At 35.2% G+C, this 21,163-nt stretch overlaps 1 protein-coding gene across 1 annotated transcript in view; it reads right to left on the reverse strand.

Moving 5' to 3' along the window:
* The window catches only part of EYS (eyes shut homolog), a 1,499,666-nt gene that overhangs the window by 1,063,288 nt on the left and 415,215 nt on the right, over nucleotides 1-21,163 (reverse strand). Inside the window, exon 12 of the mRNA XM_029943180.1 lies at nucleotides 12,599-12,720. Within this exon, the coding sequence (XP_029799040.1) occupies nucleotides 12,599-12,720 (122 nt within the window). The remainder of the gene's footprint in view (nucleotides 1-12,598; nucleotides 12,721-21,163) is intronic.

Raw genomic sequence — 21,163 nt, forward strand, 5'->3', positions numbered from 1 at the left:
CCGGTATCGTCAGTTCTTCAAACTGCGGGCAGTTTGAGCGGCTCCGGCAACTGACCACGCAAAAAGGTAAAGTACCATCTAAAACATGCATGCATAGACTACCAACTCCAGGAATTCCTTCTATCTTACATTCTGGTCTGGACATACCAAATATCCTGAGTCTTCAAAAGAAGATGAACATTTTGATTTTTATTAAACATTTTTTCTAATATTAAATTTTGGAGGATATTTCAAACATAAACCATTACAGACCAACTAAAATGGGTGCCAAACCAAAGATCTGCAAGGCCAGATTCAGTTCTGGGGCTCCAGATAAATCACTCGTTTCACTCTTCCAATCTAGAAGGAGAGATGACTCCATTCTGAAATGATTATCCCACTGGATGACTTAGCTTCCAAAGGAGGGGATAGGTTGTTAAACAATTGAAACTAAAAGGTATGTGACAATAATTTCCACAATAATACCTGAAACAGATGTACTGGTCATGGTTCTTTTGGTAGTGAGATTTGAAATGACTTTAAAAAAATTGTCTTTTCCCCTCACTTTCGAAACTCTTTACAAAAGAAGATGAAGGATTTTTGCAATTAATTTAAAAATGTTATTAAAGAGTTATTCACAATGGGCACCCGGGTGGCTCAGTCGGTTAAGTGTACGACTTCAGCTCAGGTCTTGATTTTGGAGTTTGTGAGTTCAACCCTGCGTCAGCCTCTGTGCTGACAGCTCAGAGCCTGGAACATTTGGATTCTGTGTCTCCCTCTTTCTCTGCCCCTCCTCTGCTCATGCTCTGTCTCTCTGTGTCTTTCAGAAATAAATAAATACTAAAAAATAAAAAAGAATTATTCACAAAAGTAAAAAAAAAAAAGTAGCTTAATACTTTGTGTAGTAATCAATCTTGGTATACAAGGAAAGAAAAACAATGGAATTATTTGAAACCAAAAAATAATTAGCTAGCTATAGGGAATCAGAGAAGACATCATTTAAGTTAGAAAAGAATAAGCACTCATAAACTTATTTCCAGTGGATTTATAAGATGTTCTGTGCAGGAAAGAAATCCACACTGCCTCTGTACGTCACGGTGCAGCCCCCGGTCTATGTTTCTAGTGTACTTCTGATGAAATCCAGGTTTTGTTCTCATCCATCCTCCTACTTCTATTACAGCAAAACCAGTTTCTCCCACCAGATATAAAAGTTTCTTTTCTAGATTCTAAAAATTTTAGGATTTTTGCCTTTAACAAAGCAATAATAATGTTTTGAAAATTCATGGTATCTATAATTCTTGCTAAAGAATTGAATATATTATATGGGTCCTCCCTTGCCATCACATTTGTTAATTTCGTGTTGTAGTCTTTTACATGTATGTGACAAGAATTATCTCTTGTTTTATGGGTGAGCAGATATAGGACAGGCCTTATATAAAATGGTTGAATAGATGGCAACTGAACTGATGCAACCAAAGGTCATCATTGAGAACAAAAGCCAATGGCCACCAAAGAAAACTATTGTCAAAAAATCACCAAAAGCCTGTGAAAAGGACTTAACCTATATGAATGTTATGACTTTGGTTAGGCCCAGAATTTGTCCCCTTTGATCTGTTAATTGTGTGAACAATAAGAAGTAACAAATTATTTTGGGATCTGACTAATTAAGCTTATCAGTAACACCTCAGGGACTGGTTGAATTTATTTGGTTAAATTGCTAGTACACAGGACGAGAGAGATACTTTCCTTCTTGCGTTCTTGTCCTTCATTATTCTTTACTCCCCTCCACAATCTAAGTGGGTCTGGAAGAATTTTATCTTCTCTACCTCAATTAAGTCACTCTCCTTATCTAAGCAAGATATAAAAAAATAAACTCTTTTTTTTTAAGGACCGCAATATCACAGTAGGCATATATGATGATTGATACATACATTTCTCCAAAATAAGATCCCAACTGTATTAGCAGTGTTATATAAATTACTGGACACCTAATTAATTTGAATTTCAGATAAAAATTCATTATTCTTTTTGTGTAAGTATGCCCCATGCAATATTCAGACATATGTATCTTTATTTGCTGGATCTGGCAATCTTAGGCTGAATGTATATTTCAGACCAGGTGTAGCACAAGTATTTTTTAAAGTAGGGTGAGAGAATTTAGATAAAAACTAACTGTGGACGTCTGTCCTAAATCGCTGGACATATTCTTGTCCTGCCCCAAATGTCCAGCAGCTTATTTTCAATTTTTCCTATTCATCACACGTTTCAGAAACTAGCCTGTTTTGTGTCACACCTCTTCATATTCATATCACCTCCTTTTCTACTAGAGCAAAAAGTTTTGATTTGTCATTATTTCATGAGAGATTCTCTATATATGAGATAGTTTTTTCCAATCTATTATATTTTTCAAAATTTAGGCAAGCAAAGAGTCTTGTCACCCACAATAGAATTAAGGTATATTTGAATTTTTAATATGATAAATAAATAGTTTGATTAAAATATCTTTATATCTATATGTTGTTTCTTTATAAAGAAGAAAATATATTTTTGTGTATTTCCTGTCAGACTCCTTTCTCCGCATGATACTTCCACCAACTCTCAGCTTTCTTTTAGGACTCCGTTGCTAGCGTCCTCCTTAACTTCCCATCCCACCACAGGAGTGCTGCTTCTCCATAATCTGTTTCTGCTGTTGCCAATCTCTCACTGACCGAAAATAAATATCACACCGAGTTCTAAAAGGCATTGAACCACAATTACAGAGGGGACAATAAAATCCGTTTCCTATCCCACAATCAGTACTAAGCAGTTGCATAAACTGATCCAAGTTCTCAAGTAGTCTGAGTCCCCAGCTCTTCAGCTATAGCTTGACTCAGTGACTGTAGCCATTAGCTTCTCATTGAATGAGATTGCCAGGCTGAGTATCCTCCCACAGAGGAATGCTGCTGAGTTTTTCAAGATTGCACATTATTTTCCAGTTCTATATTTCTCGTTCAGAAGTAAGTCACACTCTAGTAACCTGCTTATAAACCTAGAGACTTGCATTCCTGTGTTTCATTGCCTCTCTAAGGCCCAGTGCAATTGTACCTAGATTGTAAGTTTCTCTTACTGCATTTCTACTAATGAACTAACTCCATCTTTCCTAACCAATATTCCCTCTACAGCTCTGGTCATTTGCCAAGTTTAAGCAAGAGCCATTGAACAGCCATTCTCAGCTTCTGCCAGGCTGCTTGTAACATTAAAGGTCCAGTGTATCTTGGATAAAATTCATACCTGAAGCTCCCAGCCAAATCTTGGAGGAAAATCTCACTGGGTAGCAATAGGTTGGCATCATACTTTCAAATGCCAAGTATCCTACATGCATTATGTATAGTAAAAATTGTATATTCTGGAAAAAATTCCCAAGGCCCCATTTTGTTCAATAGCCTTTCAAATCAATCCTCACCAATGTCCCTTAATAGGTTTATCTACTCCTTCCACACCAATGTGCTTTAAAAGTCACTTCCTTGATGACTAGGACTTCTAAAATAGAGCATTTGAACTGGCCAAGGATAGCACTTTTTCCATAAAAAGTTCCCATTTGAGAAAGAAATGTTTAGCATACTAATTATATCTTAATCCTAAATTTGCTTTTTAGAATTCTAGCTCTAAATTCTCCTTGGACCCAGTTATCCTGCAGATGAGAAGCTGATACTTAAAATTTAGTCTCTATGGCTGCATCCTATTACCTTTGGCTAGGACCATTCCCTGAATCAACCTGTCCTCTTAACAACTCTCAGGGTATCTCCCATTTTAGGCTTCTGGTACAGAGTAGTATTAGCTGGGTGTTCTGTTCTCCAAAAAGAGACTTACAAACATAAACTATTGCTATGGCTATACCCTTTCCGTGCAGTCCAAAGGACGTGGATAGCCCAATATTTATGCATTATGGTTTTGCATGAATCTTCTGTGGAATACTTTAAAAACACAAAGACTCTCTTCCAATTTGCTAAAGGATATGAGTCCAAAATAAGCATGTGTTTTTAGAAACAGCACAGGAGACTGCTGGAGTCTATTGAGAAGTCTCTGAAATACTGACTTGCTTTTGGGATTCTCATCTTCCATCATTGTGTGAGTCGTGTGTACAGCTGCACTCAAACTTTGTTACTTTCAGAGGTCCAGCATGGTATAGGACCCAAAGAGAATCTGGAGAGAAGCATGTGATCTGCAGACCTGCCCTGCTATCTACTACTGTGTGACCATGAGAAAACTGCTTCGCTTAGATGAGCGATATGTTTTTCTTTGTAAAATACATGGTTTATGATATACCACAGAACTCTAATAGAAGTCTTGGAAAGGCAAAGCACACTGCCGAAAAAGTGGTATCTATGTTTTCTGACAAACATTTAGTCCTTGACTGTATATTTTTTAAAAAGTCACAGGATCAGTAATAACATTCCAGAACAGTACCTATGTCTAAATGTTCATAAAATAATTCACATTTATATGCATGTCAATCATATTGGTCTCTTTTGAATTTTTGTTTCTACTTATGAAAAGTGAGAGGATTTTATTTATTTGTTTATTTATTTAGTCTCGGTCTTTTAAGCACAGCAGTTTGATGAAGGGAGATTTTCTTACTCTGAGAGGGAGAAAGGGCCAATAACTTAAATCCAGGAAACTGACCTGGAGGCTGTGGGACTAAGATGTAAGTGACATGAGCCAGATGAAAGTCCTGATGCCTGAAGAGATAGGGATCAGGCCAAGGTGTTTTGATTTGTGTCTATCAGATGTAGAGTGTTTCACCAGAAATGTAACAATCTCACAGCAAGCCCTAAAGGATGGCTCAAGAGTCTCAACAGCCTGAGATCATGTAAAAAAAAAAGCTCTCAGAAGCTCCCAGGTCTCAGGGACCTTGGCATGAGTACGAACTCCACGGGTTTAATACTCTATGAGAAAATCTAAATATTGTTAAGGAAATATAAAACCCTCATGATTCAAATCATTCATTCACTTATTCATTATCCTTTATTTCCTTTCTCCTCTTTGTTTCTTCCCCCTTCCCTCCCTTCCTTTTTCTCACTCCTTTCCTCCCTTCCTCTCTCTCGCTCCTCCCTCACCTCTCTCCCTCTCTCTCTCTGCACAGTTAAATCACTATCATCATCGTCATCATCGTGAAACATATTTGTAAATTGCTTTATATGTGGCAGGCACTATGTTAAACATTTTCCAGGCAATGTCTCGTCTAATCTTCATAACAGCTCTGCTATTAGTATGCCTATAACAAAACTACTATTAATATGCCCATTATTGAAATGAACTGATTGAAGCTTAGAAATGTTAAGTGACTTTTTCAAAGTAACACAGCTAGTGAAGGCAAAACTATCAATCTCAAAATTCCATCCTCTTTCGTTCACACAGCCTTTTGATTTTAAAGGGCATGCTGCAAAATTTAACCCTACTATAATCAAGATGATGCCACAGGCCACTCTCTATTATTCTAAGCCAAAGCTTTTCATCAGTTTACAGAAAGAAGCTACTTATCTGTGAGCTCTAATTAGTATGTACATATTATAACCAAGATAAGTTCAAATATTAATTGACCTGAGCTCCAGAGCTCAATTTTTGAAACCTCTTGATATTTGTTTAAACTAGGAGGGCTGGCCAAAGAGTAAGGGACAACAATATATTCTCTCTTTTGTGTATGCATACACATGTGTGCATACACATTTGTACACATGCTTGCTTCCACAAACACACATCCACTTTCCAATTAAAAATTTCTTGAAATTTCTACTATTGATAAATACCACAGAGAATAATGGAAAATTATGATGACATGATTAGCACATAATGGAGTTCTTTATTGATAGGGATGAAAGAATTATTATGCTTTGACCATTGTTCTTGTCAGTTAATAATAAATTGTTGAGTCAGCTTGTTCACACATGTGTATGTATGTGTGGGTTTCTCTTATTATCTTCTTAGAAAGAATACATAAACACAACATAATGGTTTTCAAAAATTGTCTTACATAGACTTAACTAATTAAAAATAGCATCCATCTAAATAGCAGAAAAGATGGTTTCTAGAAAAAAAATGAAATTATTGTGGACTATAACTATCCACTAAATTGTCAATATAAATTGTGAAGCCTATAGTTGAGTCTTAGTTATAGTTATGTAAGGTAACAAATACTAATATAAAAGCATAATACAATGTTTATATTGAAGTAAGTTGAAGCTTACTATGATTCATAATTCTTTCAAAATAAACCTACTTATTGATGCATTTTGGCTGATATTTGCATTGCAAATGTTATTCAATCAGTTCTAAATCATTTTTTTACCTGCACTATTTCTGGGAACTGTCCATTTTTATTAGAGAGTCTGAAAATGGAAAATTCCTCTCTCTGATCAGTTATGTTCTCACACAATATTTATGAAATTCAGTTCTGCTTGATAGATTTCTTAAACCTCAAAAACCTGTAAATCTCACTTCCCTGTAATAAATCTTGGAATAAGAAAGAAGAGGAAATATGTCTGAGCTTCCAAAATACATTTTACAAGTCCAAAGTCATAAGCTCATGTATCTCTTTACTCAGGTGGATCAACAAACATTTTCTCAGGATCTGTTTACTTTTACTTTGCATATAATCTTAACAGACTTGATTATCTATTTCAAGGCCATGACAGGTTCAAAACAACAGATTAGAAGGAAGAAATGGGGTACTTCAGATAAGCATATTAACTGTGATCAAAATTTATTATTGAGGGGACTATATTGAAAGAATTAAATAAGCCATCAAATGAATGAACTAAAATTTTACATTAGTCTTGGATTATATAGGAAAAACAATTTTATTATCTTCTCTATTATAGAAACAATAGAAAGCTGACAGCCATAAGAATAAATATTACATTAAATTATTTTCAATAAACTCTTAAAGTAACGATTTGTATAATGAAAGGTAGAGAGATGGATAATAAAAAGTATGCAGGTTTTATTATAAATAAAGAAAAATAGGTTATTTAGAATGGACATGTCCAAAGGACTTCATTTTGTGTCACATCATTGCAATGCCTCTTTTAACAATGTGTTTGGTTGTTAGCTAATGCCTCAAGATTTAGATTAAAATTTTGGCTAAATATTCACTACTGAAGATGTTGCAACTAATCAAGTTGATCAAAACACTTAAATGAACCTTTGTGATATCACTGTAATTAATAAGTCATTATTTTTACCTTAATATAATTTGAACCATTATACCCAACCTCTACGAAAAGCTATAATTTCATGTATAGATTTTCTGATTAGCAAACGTCAATACACAAAGAGAGTAAGACTTCACTAAGTTACTACAAGTAAAGAGAAAGCAATATATTATTATCTCCCTCACAAAAGGACTAGAATGAAAAAAATTATTTTTACTTTTGTCTTAAAAACAAAAGCACCTAAACAGATGGACGAATCCAAAAGAAATGATACAACAAAATAGGCTGCTAAAAACTCAGAGGATAAATCTATCAATTTTTCAGACCATCCTTTATTTCTCTTTTAAGGAGCTAAATTGTGAGGCATCAGCATCCAGGAAACAAAAACCTCTGTGCTCCACTTCTGCTATCACAGACGTTTAGAGCTAGAAAATGCCATCTAATGCCCAGTCCAGTGATTCTCAAATATAAGTACACATAAAAATCACAAGGAATTATAAGTTATCCAAGTGCCAGCTGGGTCCTTCTACTGAATTAAAATTTTAAGTACATGTGTTTTCAAAGGCGACTCTCTGGTTAAGAGCAATTGTGCACAACTCTGATTTTATTGAAGAAACTGATAATGCAACTAAAAAGTCCAATAATAGATACTTGTTTATGTATATTCTTGCATTTTAAATAAAATGGAAAGCTATATTCTTCTTGTATTAATAAAATAGTGCCAAATATAGTGGATGGGACTGACTATTGTATCAGTTCATTTCATGGTTCCAATAAGTTGTAACTTGTAGTAAATCATAGGACAAATCCATGTCAGAGTCAATCTCTGAATCTTCTCTCTAGTCTTTTGTTACTCAAAACTTAAAAGATGTTTCACCTGATCATTTTTGAAAAATGACTAAGAAAAATTCTTTTTTGCAGGTTTACTATTTCAGATAACATTATATAGGACCCCCAACTTAAAAGCAATAGTAGTATATGACACAGCCAAAGCAGATTGTACGTAAGAGCTATAACATTTAAGATTTGATAAATTTATCATATTCCTATATACAAAAATTACTGAGAATAAAACCTGTTACTATCATCCTTGCAACAAAAATGAGTTTTTTATTTTCTCCACCAAGGAGTCTTAGGCAGTTCTGCCTGTTAGAAAAATTCTAGAGCTCCCAAAGTCTTGACACTAAACCAGAGACTTTGTTAATTTCCATCAAGTGAGATTAAGCAGATCTTTATGGAGAGAGAGGGCATGAAAGAAAAAACGGGTTTTGTATTTGGACAGAGAGCAGTTGGACTGGTTCCACACTGATGGAGGGCTTGTATTCCGAGAGAGAGAGCAGAACCCTCGGTTTTAAAGGTTTCTATTGGATATGCTGAAGGGACACTGGGGCCAGACTACTAATTAGCTAAGCACTATGCCCTTGAGGGTAGCAGAGAAGGTCATGGGAGCCAAATTTGGTATCAAAGGATTGGAATCATTTGGCAGATTAACCCATATTTGAAAAGAGCACGGGGAAGATAAAACGGGCATTTCAGTAGCAGCAAAGATGAACTAATGGGCAGAGGCTATTCCCTCATGATCCCCGCGTGAGCCTTCTCTAGCATTTACTCTCCAACCCCAAAGGGAGGAAATAGGCGACCCTCACATGGCAAACGTGGAGTTTTTAACCATATGGTAGTGAATGTAAAGGCAGTTTTATTTTTCACTAGAAAACACATAAATTCATTGGATTTTGCACCCAAGTGTCTGGCAGAAAAGTTATCTCTGTAGTATACTAGTATATATAATATGTATAATTTTTAATGTAGTTGCATATGAATGAAAAACTTTGTCCTATCCATGTTAGTTCTACTGCACTAGTTTTGCTTCTTTGCTGTAATCAAAATTAAGCTTTCATTATTCATGTAAGATACAGAGGAAAATGAAAGTAAAATGAGAGGGGAAAATACTTGAATAATTTGATCATACATATTTAAATAACCACAAAGAAATACTTATTCTCAAATGCTACTAAGAAAGTTACATGAGAAAATAAATCCTATTCTACCCATTCTTAACATTTGTGTCCTATTATATGCCAGGCATTCAATTTTTTCTTTTTTCTCTCGTTTTCTTAGGTTTACTGGTCCATAAAGAAGGGAAAGAAGAAAATGGACTCATTGTTACAAGCTACTTCTCATCCTAGTTTCAAAGTCTTCTGATTTTCTGCTTTGTATCTAAACTCACAGTCATGATGCTCCATATAATCATAAGGAAATGCTGCAAATGTAAAAATGCTAATTTAAAGCTATGCCCATACCAAATTCAAAGAAGAAGAAGCCCTAATGTCAGTGGCACTGCCTGGGTTGGTTTAGAAAGGTCTACTCATAAAAAAATAAAATAGTCTGATGACCCTCATAGCTTTAAAGGTTGAATAAAAGCATCTTACTGTTTGTCACAGTTATTAAATATTTTGCAGAAATATCACCCTCCATGTCTTTCTTTTTCTTTTACACTTCAAAACCTTCAGCATTTTATAGTTTGTCTTTTTTCAATATGTTGGCAAAAGATAGCAAATATAAAACTCATATTGGACCTTGGTTATTTTTTGTGTTTTTTTTGTTTTTATTTATCTTTTGTTTGTGAGAGAGAGAGAGAGAGAGAGAGAACAAGAAGAGCCTGAGCAGGGGATGGGCAAAGGAAGAGGGAGAGAGAAAATCCCAAGCAGGCTCCATAGCCAGCACTGAATCCAACACAGCAGGCTTGATCCCACAACTGTGAGATCACAACCTGAGCTGAAACAGTCGGATGCTCAACCAACTGAGCCACCAAGGTGCTCCTGAACCTTGCTTTATTTCAATCATTTATGTTGTTTATTTTAGCCAGGATTTATTTTAAAATTATGAGTTTTTAGCTCTTGCTCTTTTTTCCTATTTATTATTATGTAATGTATTACTTTATAATTAAATAGTATTTATTCTGCACAAAAATGCAATATTTAATATAATATTGATGTCATAATTAACTTATCAGGCTTGGATGCTCAAACCCTATCTATTCCAAAGGAAAGACTGACCTTTTAACTCGGTCCTGGAAGATAACCTCTGAGCACAGAAATATTCTGAGAACAGTGTCCTTGATACCTGATGACATAATATATGTACACATGGTCAAATGCTTACTACCGTAAGGTTAATTAACATATCCTTCATGTCACATAGTCACCCTGATGTGTGTGTGTGTGTGTGTGTGTGTGTGTGTGTGTGTGGTACATATGCTTTAGATCTATTTTCTTAGCAGACTTCAAGTGCATGATACAGTATTAACTATAGTTATCCAGCCGGCCATCAGATCCCTGCAGTTTCCTCATCTTATAACTGTAGGCCTACGCCCTCTGACCAGCATCTTCCTGTTTCCCCCACCCTCCAGGTGCTGTTAACCACCATTCTACTCTGTTTCTATGAGTCCCACTTTTTTAAATTTTTAATTTTTCTTTATTTTTATTATAACAATTTCTGGAGCAACTATCAAGACTTTCAGCGCATATAAGTCTAGAGTTAGTTTGAATAGCTTCTAAAGGGCAATTTATAAAATGAATATATGAGAGAATACTGTATTTGGAAGTCCTATTATTTGATACGATAGTTTCTAAAGCTGCAGTCCATTTGTCAAATGATTGGCTTAGTATCAGACAGATAAGCTGTGGCAAAGTCAGGTCTGGAAGTAGAGTCTTATGGTTATTGGTAAGAAGCTCTTTCTACTAGAATAAACTTCTATTATTGCTGAAGTTATCGCTGAAATCCTAGGCTAAAATATAGTTTAACCACATTATGGAAATTAAATAATTTACCTTCAAGAAAAAAACAACTCTGACTCAAGCCATATTAAGAAATAATCCATATGTATCTCACATTGTTAGATACATGGCATTTCAGTCAGGAGTTCAATAATCGATCAAGGGTTGGTTTCTTCTTTCAGCTCTGCTACCTTCATAGTCACTCATCATTAGGCAGCATCCTACTCCCTCCCTTTCTTGGGGTATAAAAATGGCAACAGTAATTACATGTATAGAATCTAGATGTTAGGAGGTACCTGGGTGCCTCAGTTGGTTAAGCACCAAATCTTGATTTCAGCTCAGGTCATGATTTCATGGTCATGAGATCAAACCCCGTGTTGGGCTCTGCACTGAACATTGAGTCTGCTTTGGATTCTTTCTCTCCCTTTGGAATTGTCTTTCTCCCTTTTTCTCTGCCCCTTCCCTGCTCCCACATACTTTCTCTCTCTAGATAAATATATACACATTTTTAAAAATCTAGGTGGTAGAAGGTCTAGAGGTCACACCTACCTTTTATTTACATCCTGTACAAAGGTGAGGGAGCCTTTCCTCAGAAACAGTTCTACTCATCTGAGAGACCAGAATAGAGTCACAGGACCCACTCTTTCAAGAGTCCGCACCAGTGGGATGAGATTAGCGTGAATAAGACAAAGCATCTGATCGGAACAAAGACAAACAACAGGGGCTCTGCATATACTTAAATGGTATCTAGCTAACTGATGTACCATCCGTTTCTGGTCACGGCCATCTAAATATTAATTATAATTCTCCATTTGGATGCCTGCCTTCCTTGTGGGAAAGAAACAGTTTGCAACAAATTATCTTCTCATTGTAAAAACAAACAATGTCAGTACACAGACAGTCAAAATATTTTCTTCTTACTTCAACTACTGTAGTCCTTTGTGAAAATCAGCTTTGTTGCTAAAGGATAAACTATAAGCTTATACTAGCATTGCAGCATTAACCTGTGTTGTATGTCATTTATTTTCTGAAGCCAGTCAGTGAAGCCACCTTGAGTAGATATTTTTTATGTCAGGCTTTCTGAAAAATGAGAAGCCTGAAGGGATCCCATTGATTTGCCAACTGTGTCACAGTCCGTTTAAGGCAGAATGGCACATGCTTGTGACAAAGGTGATGACAAATGGATATGTACTGAAGGGATAGCACCAACACAGCTGAATGAAGGAGTTGATGGAAATATACAACACAAGATAGAAGGCAAAATCTAATTTAAGATTATAACTGCCAATGAAATATATAGTACTTGAATTATATAAAAGTACATGCATATAAGACTAACAGCATTCTTAGATTAATTCTGAAAGTTTACACAGATTCAATATTACCAAGAATTGTAAATCCAAAGAATGAATCTGTGTTTTATAATATTTATATCAATTATATATAATAGTGAATAGAACACATCCTTTTTTATTACTATTAAGCTAAAATAATATTGTGTGAACTGTTTTTTTCTAATCTTAATCAGCATATGTGTATACACGCACACACACATATCTCAACATGACATATACACAGATGCTAAATATATCTCTAGGGGTTAATCTATGCTGCCCACAACAATATACATTAATAATATTCATAGATACTAACGAGATGCAGATCTTTGCAGGCAGAATTGTGCTCACGGGCCTTCAAGGTGCAGTCATCAATGTTCTGTTCACATCCCAGGCCAGTAAAACCCGGATAGCATAAGCAGGGGAAGCCATTAACCACTGAGAACAAGACAGATGAGAAAATAGTATCCTTTAATAATGGTATGGGTAATGCTAATCATTCTCAAGAATGTTGTATTCAGTTAAATGCATTTCATTTTTAACCAAAGAAATGTCAATTCATAGCTCTCTACAATATTTCTGAATAATTATTTTGCTGAGTTCTGTTTAAATTTTCAGTTTGAAATTAGAACCATCAAAATAAACATTTGATAACAGTTTGCAAAGCAACAATGAGGAATCCAATTCTCTTCTTCTCCATTTTCCTCTTCCTCTTGTTTTCTTCTTCTTCTTTCTTCTCCTTCTCCTTCTTTTTGTTGTTGTTGTTGTTGTTGTTGTTGTTGTTGTTGTTCTTCTTCTTCTTCTTCTTCTTCTTCTTCTTCTTCTTCTTCTTCTTCTTCTCTCTCTCTCTCTCTCTCTCTCTTTCTCTCTCTCTCTCTCTCTCTCTCATCAGTAAACAATACCTATGATAAAAAGACTACTTTTACATCATTAACTTTTCCTGCACTGTTTTGGGTTTAATAGACAAGAAGTTAGCTCACTGTTAAAGTTTTTGTGTGACAAGGTACATTAAAGTGGGTAGTGTCTGAAAGTTGATATTCAACTACTTAAGCCTTAGTTAAAAGGAGCTTTCAAATTTCATCATGATCTTTTAAAAGTAATAATCAGAATCTGTCCTCTAAAAAACAGTCTCTGAAGCATCTCCTGGAAGTGGTGACAGTGTGAATTGCAGTGAGAGCAGGCAGATTTACGGCTGCTTTCAGTCGGTCCGCTCTTCATTACCCCAGAGACGTACCACGTGATCTACACTGCCACTCTGCCTCTGTGCATGCACCAGCTATTGCTCTCATTAAGCATTGAGGTCCTGGGTGGCAACGGTGTTTTCAATACATTGTGTGGTAGTTAGCTGGCTTCTAGCTTTCTGCAGCCGGGCTTCTGTACAGCACTTGCACCTGGGCCTTTAAAGAAAATCAGCCCACAGCTGTCAAGAAGAGACAAGGGAGACACAAGAATGGCAGCCCTCTGGACAAGATTTTATGTTACTTTATTCATGTAGCATGGAATTCTAGTTTTAAACATCTCACTGAATCAAAAGAATTAATAAATATACAATTAGAGTTGTACATTAATGAGAAAGATGGGATCAGTTGTGCTTCCTTATATATTATAGATGATATTATGTATGTTAACAAATTAAAATTAATAGTCATATGTAATGATGACATTGTAGAGTATGATCAATCATAATGGTATTTAAATAAATTCAAGTTTGGATACTGATGCAAATTGGCAAATAAAAAACTAGAGTCAAATTAACTTTCATGTTAATTTTTTTAACTTATTTTTGAGAGACAGAGAGAGACAGCCTCAGCAGAGGAGGGTTAGAGAGAGAGGGAGACACAGAATGTGAAGCAGGCTCCAGGCTCTGAGCTGTCAGCACAGAGCCTGACACGGGGCTTGAACTCACGAACCATGAGCTCATGACCTAAGCCGAAGCCAGACACTTAACCAACTGAGCTACTCAGGTGCCCCTAGAGTCAAATTAACTTTCTATGTAGAGATATTCTCTATGCAGATTGATGAATTATTTTAAAAGAAAAACAACAATAGAGAACTTTAAATTAGCAAAGGGTCTGAAAGACAGAGATTAGTGTTAGGAAATAAGGCTTACTTTTATTATTAAGAAATATGCTTCTGACTGTTGACTATTGTTGGCTAAGTAGCTAAGAAAAGAAGTGCATGAGGCTAGGGAATTAAACTGAATACTGTAGGGAAAATGAATAAACAAAGAACATTCATAATGTTTAAAATTTAAAGCAAAGAAACAAAAAATGTTTTTCCCCTGATACCTAATTTGTTAACTATGGGCTTTGTGGTAACTTATCACCATTTTATCAGGAAATACTTTTCCAGCATACTATCTGGTTTGGTTTTATTGTTTTTACCAGAAAATTCAGTCAGTGTTTTCATTAGTTCTTGTTTATCAATATTCCACACTCTTGATTTGAATTGAAATTTTCATTAGAGAAGTCCTGCATGATTCTGGATGTATTTTTATACTTAAAAATATTTAAATATACACCAAACATCATACATTAGTTATAATAACTCAAAGTTTCTGATATGATAAAAATTCATGGTGAAAATACAGAGATACTTTAGTAATGTATTGCCAATATGGTGAATAAACACGTTTGAAATTTATAATTGCACATTTACATTTCAATAATTGTTTCTCATATATAGTCATGTAATGAATATTGAATCAGGAAGTTTGGCTTACCAAACTATTTTATTTTTGAGAAATAATTAAGAATGTAATATCTTAAATTTAAGCTGCTATCTACTGACATGTATGATCTAATTTTTAATAAATGTTTTGGCTCTCTGATAGTTAAATCTCCCTGAGTATGGTTCAAAATATATTATGGCTTATTCTATTATGAAGTAGATTAATATATTAGGTATCCAAAGTTTACATTATTCACAACGCATTATGTATGGCCTCTAAAATTTTAATAGATAGCATTGCATTATACGTAGCATATTTGAAAAGTATATTTTGTTAATGTATAAGGAATTATAATTTAAAATATATTAGACCCTTCTTCTTTATTATTATTTTTAAGTTTTAAATTCCATTTAGTTGATATACAGTGTGATATTAGTTTCAGATGTACAATATAGTTATTCAACACTTCCATACAATACCCAGTGCTTACCACAACTTACAAAAATTATATGAATATTATCAATATATGCATATTTTCAATATATCAGAACTTCCTTATATATAACCATTATTCTAGGTTACCTAGATCTAAAATACTTGCTAACCACTCTCTGAGGCATACTATCCTGCCCCTCCCTTATTTTGTAGTGAACATAGAAATTGAAGTCATTTCCAGCATCGCCAAATACCTGTGGGCTTGAAGTAAAAAATACGATAACAGTGATTCTTTCAAGGTAATTTGAGAATTCCACAAATTTAAGAACATAATTTTTAAAGAGACAAAATCTGAAAAGCATGAAGAGAAGAAAAGTGATGGCTTTGTTGGTTCAAATCAGGAGCAGCGAATCGGTGGCCCACAGCCCCAAACCGTATCTTGCTTCACTGCCTTCGGTGTTAGAACAGTGAATTCTACGTTAGTATCTACATAGATTTTCCAGTTTGCAAGGGCCCCACTACTACCTGTTTTTTTAAACTTGGGCTGCCTCACTTAATTTGGAAAACATCAGTTATGTGCCTTAATGTCAAACATTGGCAAAACATTGGTTTAAAGAAAATTAATTCATAATTTCAGTTAAATTATACCATTTTAAAATAAAATGACTTTCTAGCAAAAGAGTTTTTTACTGATTACATTATCCATTTACTGAGGGATCACATAAAAATATATTTTAAAGGAAGTAAAATAAAACAAAATAAGATGGACAGCTCTTTGTCCTTCTAGCTCACTTTTTCTTTTCTCTTTATGCGCCTCAGCCATATGCATTTCACAGAGCTATTTTTGTGTCATTTTTCCTGTGTCTCAACAAAAATTATCATCTTAGACATGTCTTCCATAGATAACTCCATATTCTAAAAAATTTTTAAGTTTATTTATTTTAGAGAGAAAAGGAGGGGGTGCAGAAAGAGAAAGAGAGAGGACCCAGAGTAGGCTCTGAGGTGTCAGCACAGAGCCCCATTCAGGGCTTGAACTCACAAACCCTAAGATCATGACCTGAGGCAAAGCCAAGTTAGCTGTTTAACCGACTGAGCCATCCCAGGTGCCCCAAAATCCATATTCTAATACTCAATATTTTTTCTCTCTTTTATTCATCAATTTTTCCTTTTCGTCCTATCATCTTCTTTTTCCTCTGCAAATTTAAAGAAATACATATTTTGGTAGGAGGAAATGTGTATGGGTGGGTATGTGGTTGTGGGTGTGTAACAGATGGGATAAAATAATGATTTATTTTAAATCACTGCAAATAATGCTTCCCCTACCTACAAACGAATATCCTTAAAATCTACCATTAGAAATAAAGAAAAAAAGGGGTGCTTAGGTGGCTCAGTGGTTAAGCTTCTGACTTCATCAGTTCAGGTCATGATCTCTCAGGCCATGAGTTCAAGCCCCACACTAGGCTTCGTGGTGGCAGCTCAAAGTCTGGAGCCTACTTCAGATTCTGTGTCTCCCTTTCTTTCTACCTGACCCCTGCTCACAGTCTGTCTCTCAAAAATGAATAAACAGTAAAAAAATTAAAAATAAAGTAAAAAGAGGCTAATTCTAACATTAGAATATAGAAGCCACATTTCAACAAATTTTCTCATTTGCCACCATTGTGATCCACAGAAACATAAACGGATTCATTAGATGTGGAGGTGTTTTGTGAAAATAACGGTATTGGCTTTGATATTCAGGGCAGGATCAAGTCAGTAAATAATCAAGGTTGCATACTGAGTTATTTCATTACTATGTCAGATTCTAAGTTGGACTACTCTACTGGAATTGCTATGGCTGAGTGAACTCAGTCACAGCAATATCCGTGCAGGCAAGCCCTGGAACTGCACTCGTTGACATTGATCTCACGGTGTGGACCTGCAAAGCCTTTCCCACCTGGACACTGGTACCCAAGAGGAGACGTTTCCAGATCCATTTTCTCTCCCCACACAGCTCCGTTCTCACAAGGATTACTAGCTTCACACAGCTCCAAATCACAAGAAGAATCTGGAAGGAAAGAATCAGTGTCAGTGCTTACTTAATGGACAAATCCCCCTGACTGCTGCCACTTGCCTGGCATTTGTCTGCATAAATGCATTCAACTTAGTCTCTAGGCAAAGACTCATAATTCTCTTCCATATTATCATTGTGATTCTCTCTCTCTACATTACAATTTAAGAAAGAAATGTTATTTATGATTTCCATAGTTCATCTAACAAAGTACCAGCAGGCAACAATATTAAGCGACAGCATTCTTAAAACTCCCATTTTGTTCCTTCATACTGTATACCTCTTATTCAACAATGTTCTCTGAAGACACTGCAGTTAAGAAAGTACATTACTGATGATCTGATGCTCTCTGTGTTTTGTTTTTTCTTTTTTGGTACCCTGAAGGTTACTATCACTATACGCTTTGCCTGATAGATCTGTTGCTTATACTCAAAACAAGTGAACAATGAAAAAAGGACATTTTGATAAGGCTTTAATCTTAAGAATAACACCTCAGCCCTGAAACTAAGTTTTAAATTTTACTCCGAGACTAACTAGATAAAGCAATCATCATTCGGTAAAATATACACAAGTATTTGGAGATAAGAAGTAAGATGGTTGACCCAACATAATACAAAAAGTGAAGCATAAATTGCATTAAATCGTTCAATAAAGCAAAATAATTATTCAGGTGTCAGTTTTCCAGATATAGTAAAAATATTTGTACATTGGCTATTTGGCAAGTATTTAAATAATAGCATTAACGTGTAGTATATATGTACCTACATAGCTTCTCATAGTGCCTTGCTGAATATCTGAGAGAGAAAAATATCCTGTAACTATTAAGTCCTTTAATTGCTCAGATTTTCTTAGTCACTTTGCCACTATAGGGATGAAGCGATGATAAAATGAACTGGGATAATAGATAAAGCTTTCAAAGGTTTAGAAGTACAGTGGTAGTTGGAGAAATTCTAAAACCTCAGGATCCCTATGGTTTTCCCAATGCTTTTTATTGATAACAAGAAAAAAGGTAAGACAACCCTAGAAACTGCTGAAGATATCAGCAATGTGTAATGGTGAAATACCTAAAATAATGTAGTTAGTGCCCACAAAATAAGAGCAAAAGAAGTTGTACTAAGTTGAACACTCAGTGCTTCAAGTTCCAAGTACAGTTAAAGAATTAAAAATAAAAAACTACTTCCAAAGAGCATAAAAACAAATAGTTCCTTCAATTAAAATATCTATTAAGTGGCTTCTTTTTTTTTTTTTTCAAGAGCTATGGTAAGTAGTGTGGAAAATTCAAATAGGAGCAAGACCTGTTCCTCCTCCTCAAAACATTATGAAATTGAAGTGTATTGCATATGGTGCATTCCTAGATACTACTTTATCATAATGAAATTTTTTTCTTTGTAAAATAAGAGAAATGGCATTGAACAACATCCACCAGAAACACATAAAACAATGAATTATCCTTAATAAAAAGTTCTCGTGCATACCCTTCTTTCTAGTTACCTACTTCTAAATATTTACTTGCGAGAATAGCTTTTTTGCTTTGCTAGTGAGAAGTTAATTTAACTTGTCTCTTTCATAAATAGTTGCATGCATATAATCCATTAAATTGCTGAGCAGTAATTCATACTCATAGTTGAGAAATCATTCATGATATTCTATTTTACAGCATACGCAGGAGTTCACTGTACCTTGAATACCATGTTGATTTGATTCTTATGAATTCACTATATAAATACTTACTGAACCCCTACTATGTGGTAAACAATGAGGGAGAAGAAGCTGGGGTTAGGGGTGCCTGGGTGGCTCAGTTGGTTAAGTGTTCGACTTTGGCTCAGGTCATGATCTCCCGGTTTGTGGGTTCAAGCCCTGTGTCGGGCTCTGTGCTGAACTGAGCTATCTCAGAGCCTGGAGGCTGTCTTTAGATTCTGTGTCTCCCTCTCTCACTGACCCTCCTGTGCTCATGATGTCTGTCTGTCTCTCTCAAAAACAAATAAAACATTAAAAAAAAGAAAAAGAATCAGGTTATAAACAACAAAGTCTCGTATAAGCAAGTAAATCAATGAAGTATAATAAGGATCTAATGTGGTTAATCTCTCATGCCAAGAAATCACTGCAGCAGGAAGAACTCTAATATGCCTCCATGATCCCCACTCCCAGGGTACATGACCTATAGAATTCTCTCCCTTTAAGTATGGGTGAGATTTGAGAATGTGATAAAATCTTACATTGTACTGCATAAACGATTTGTGGAAATAATTAGTCACCTGATCAGATGACTTTTAGTCAATGAAAAGAGAGATTTGGAAGCTTCTGACCAAATAAGGTGTGACTTTAAAAGAAGTGTAAGGAAATCTGATTGCCTGGAAGGGAGAGGAGATTAAGAAACAATCCCACTTGCAATGTCAGCATAAATTATAAAATATCTATGAATAAACTTAACCAAGGAAAGAGATGTATTCCGAAAACTATAAACCATTGATGAAAGAAACTGAAGATGACACACACAAAAAGGAAAGGTATCACATGTTCACAGGTTGGGAGAACAAATATTGCTAAAATGTTCGGACTACCCCCCAAAACTTACACACTTAATGTGATCCCTATCCAAATGCCAATAGCATTTTTCAAAGAACTAGAACAAATAATACAAAAATTTGTATGGAACCAGAAAAGACACTAAACAACCCAGGCAATCTTGGAAAAGAACAAACCTGGAGGTATCACAATTCCGATTTAAGATATACTGGAAAACTAAAGTAATGAAAACAGTATGGTCTTGGCACAAAAACAAACACATAGATCAATAAAACAGACTAGAAAACCCGAGATAAAGCCAAAAGTATATGGTCAATTAATCTTTGACAAAGCAGGAAAGAATATCCAATTGTTAACAGTCTCTTCAACAAATGGTTCTGGGAAAACTGGACAGCTACATGAAAAAGAATTAGGCTGGACCACTTTCTTACACCATACAAAAAAATAAACACAAAATGTGTTGAAGACCTAAATATGAGACCTGACACCATAAGACTTGAAACTTCCTGAGAAAGTTCAGGAAGTAATTTCTCTGACATCAGCTAGAGCAACATTTTCCTAGATATGTCTTCTGAAGCAATGGAAACAAAAACAAATATAAACTATTAGGACTACCTCGAAATAAAAAGCTTCTACACAGCAAAGGAAACAATCAACAAAACTAAAAGACAACCTGCAGTGGTGCCTGGGTGGCTCAGTAGGTTAAGCATCTCACTTTGGCTCGGGTCATGATCTCATGGTCCACACGAGTTTGAGCCCCACATAAGGCTCTGTACTGAAAGCTCAGAGCTTAAAGCCAGCTTCAGATTCTTTGTCTCTCTCTGTCTGTTCTCCTCCCCCACTCATGTTCTGTCTCTCTCTCAAAAATAAATTTAAAAAAACATTAAAAAATAAAAAAGACAACCTACAGAATAGGAAGAGATATTTGCAAATGACATATCCGATAAAAGATCAGTATCCAATATATAAAGAACTTATACAACTCAACCTAAACAAAGAATCCAATTTAAAAATGAACCAAAGACATGGTCATTTCTCCAAAGAAGATATACAGATGGCCAACAGACACATGAAAACGTGCTCAATATCACTAATCATAAGGGAAATGCAAATCAAAAGCATAATAAGATAACCCTCCACACCTATCAGAATAGCTAAAATAGAAAACGGAAGAAACAAATGTTGGCAAGAATGTGGAGAAA

This window comes from Suricata suricatta, chromosome 7 (genome assembly GCF_006229205.1).
Source record: "Suricata suricatta isolate VVHF042 chromosome 7, meerkat_22Aug2017_6uvM2_HiC, whole genome shotgun sequence".
NCBI classification, from domain to species: Eukaryota; Metazoa; Chordata; class Mammalia; order Carnivora; family Herpestidae; genus Suricata; species Suricata suricatta.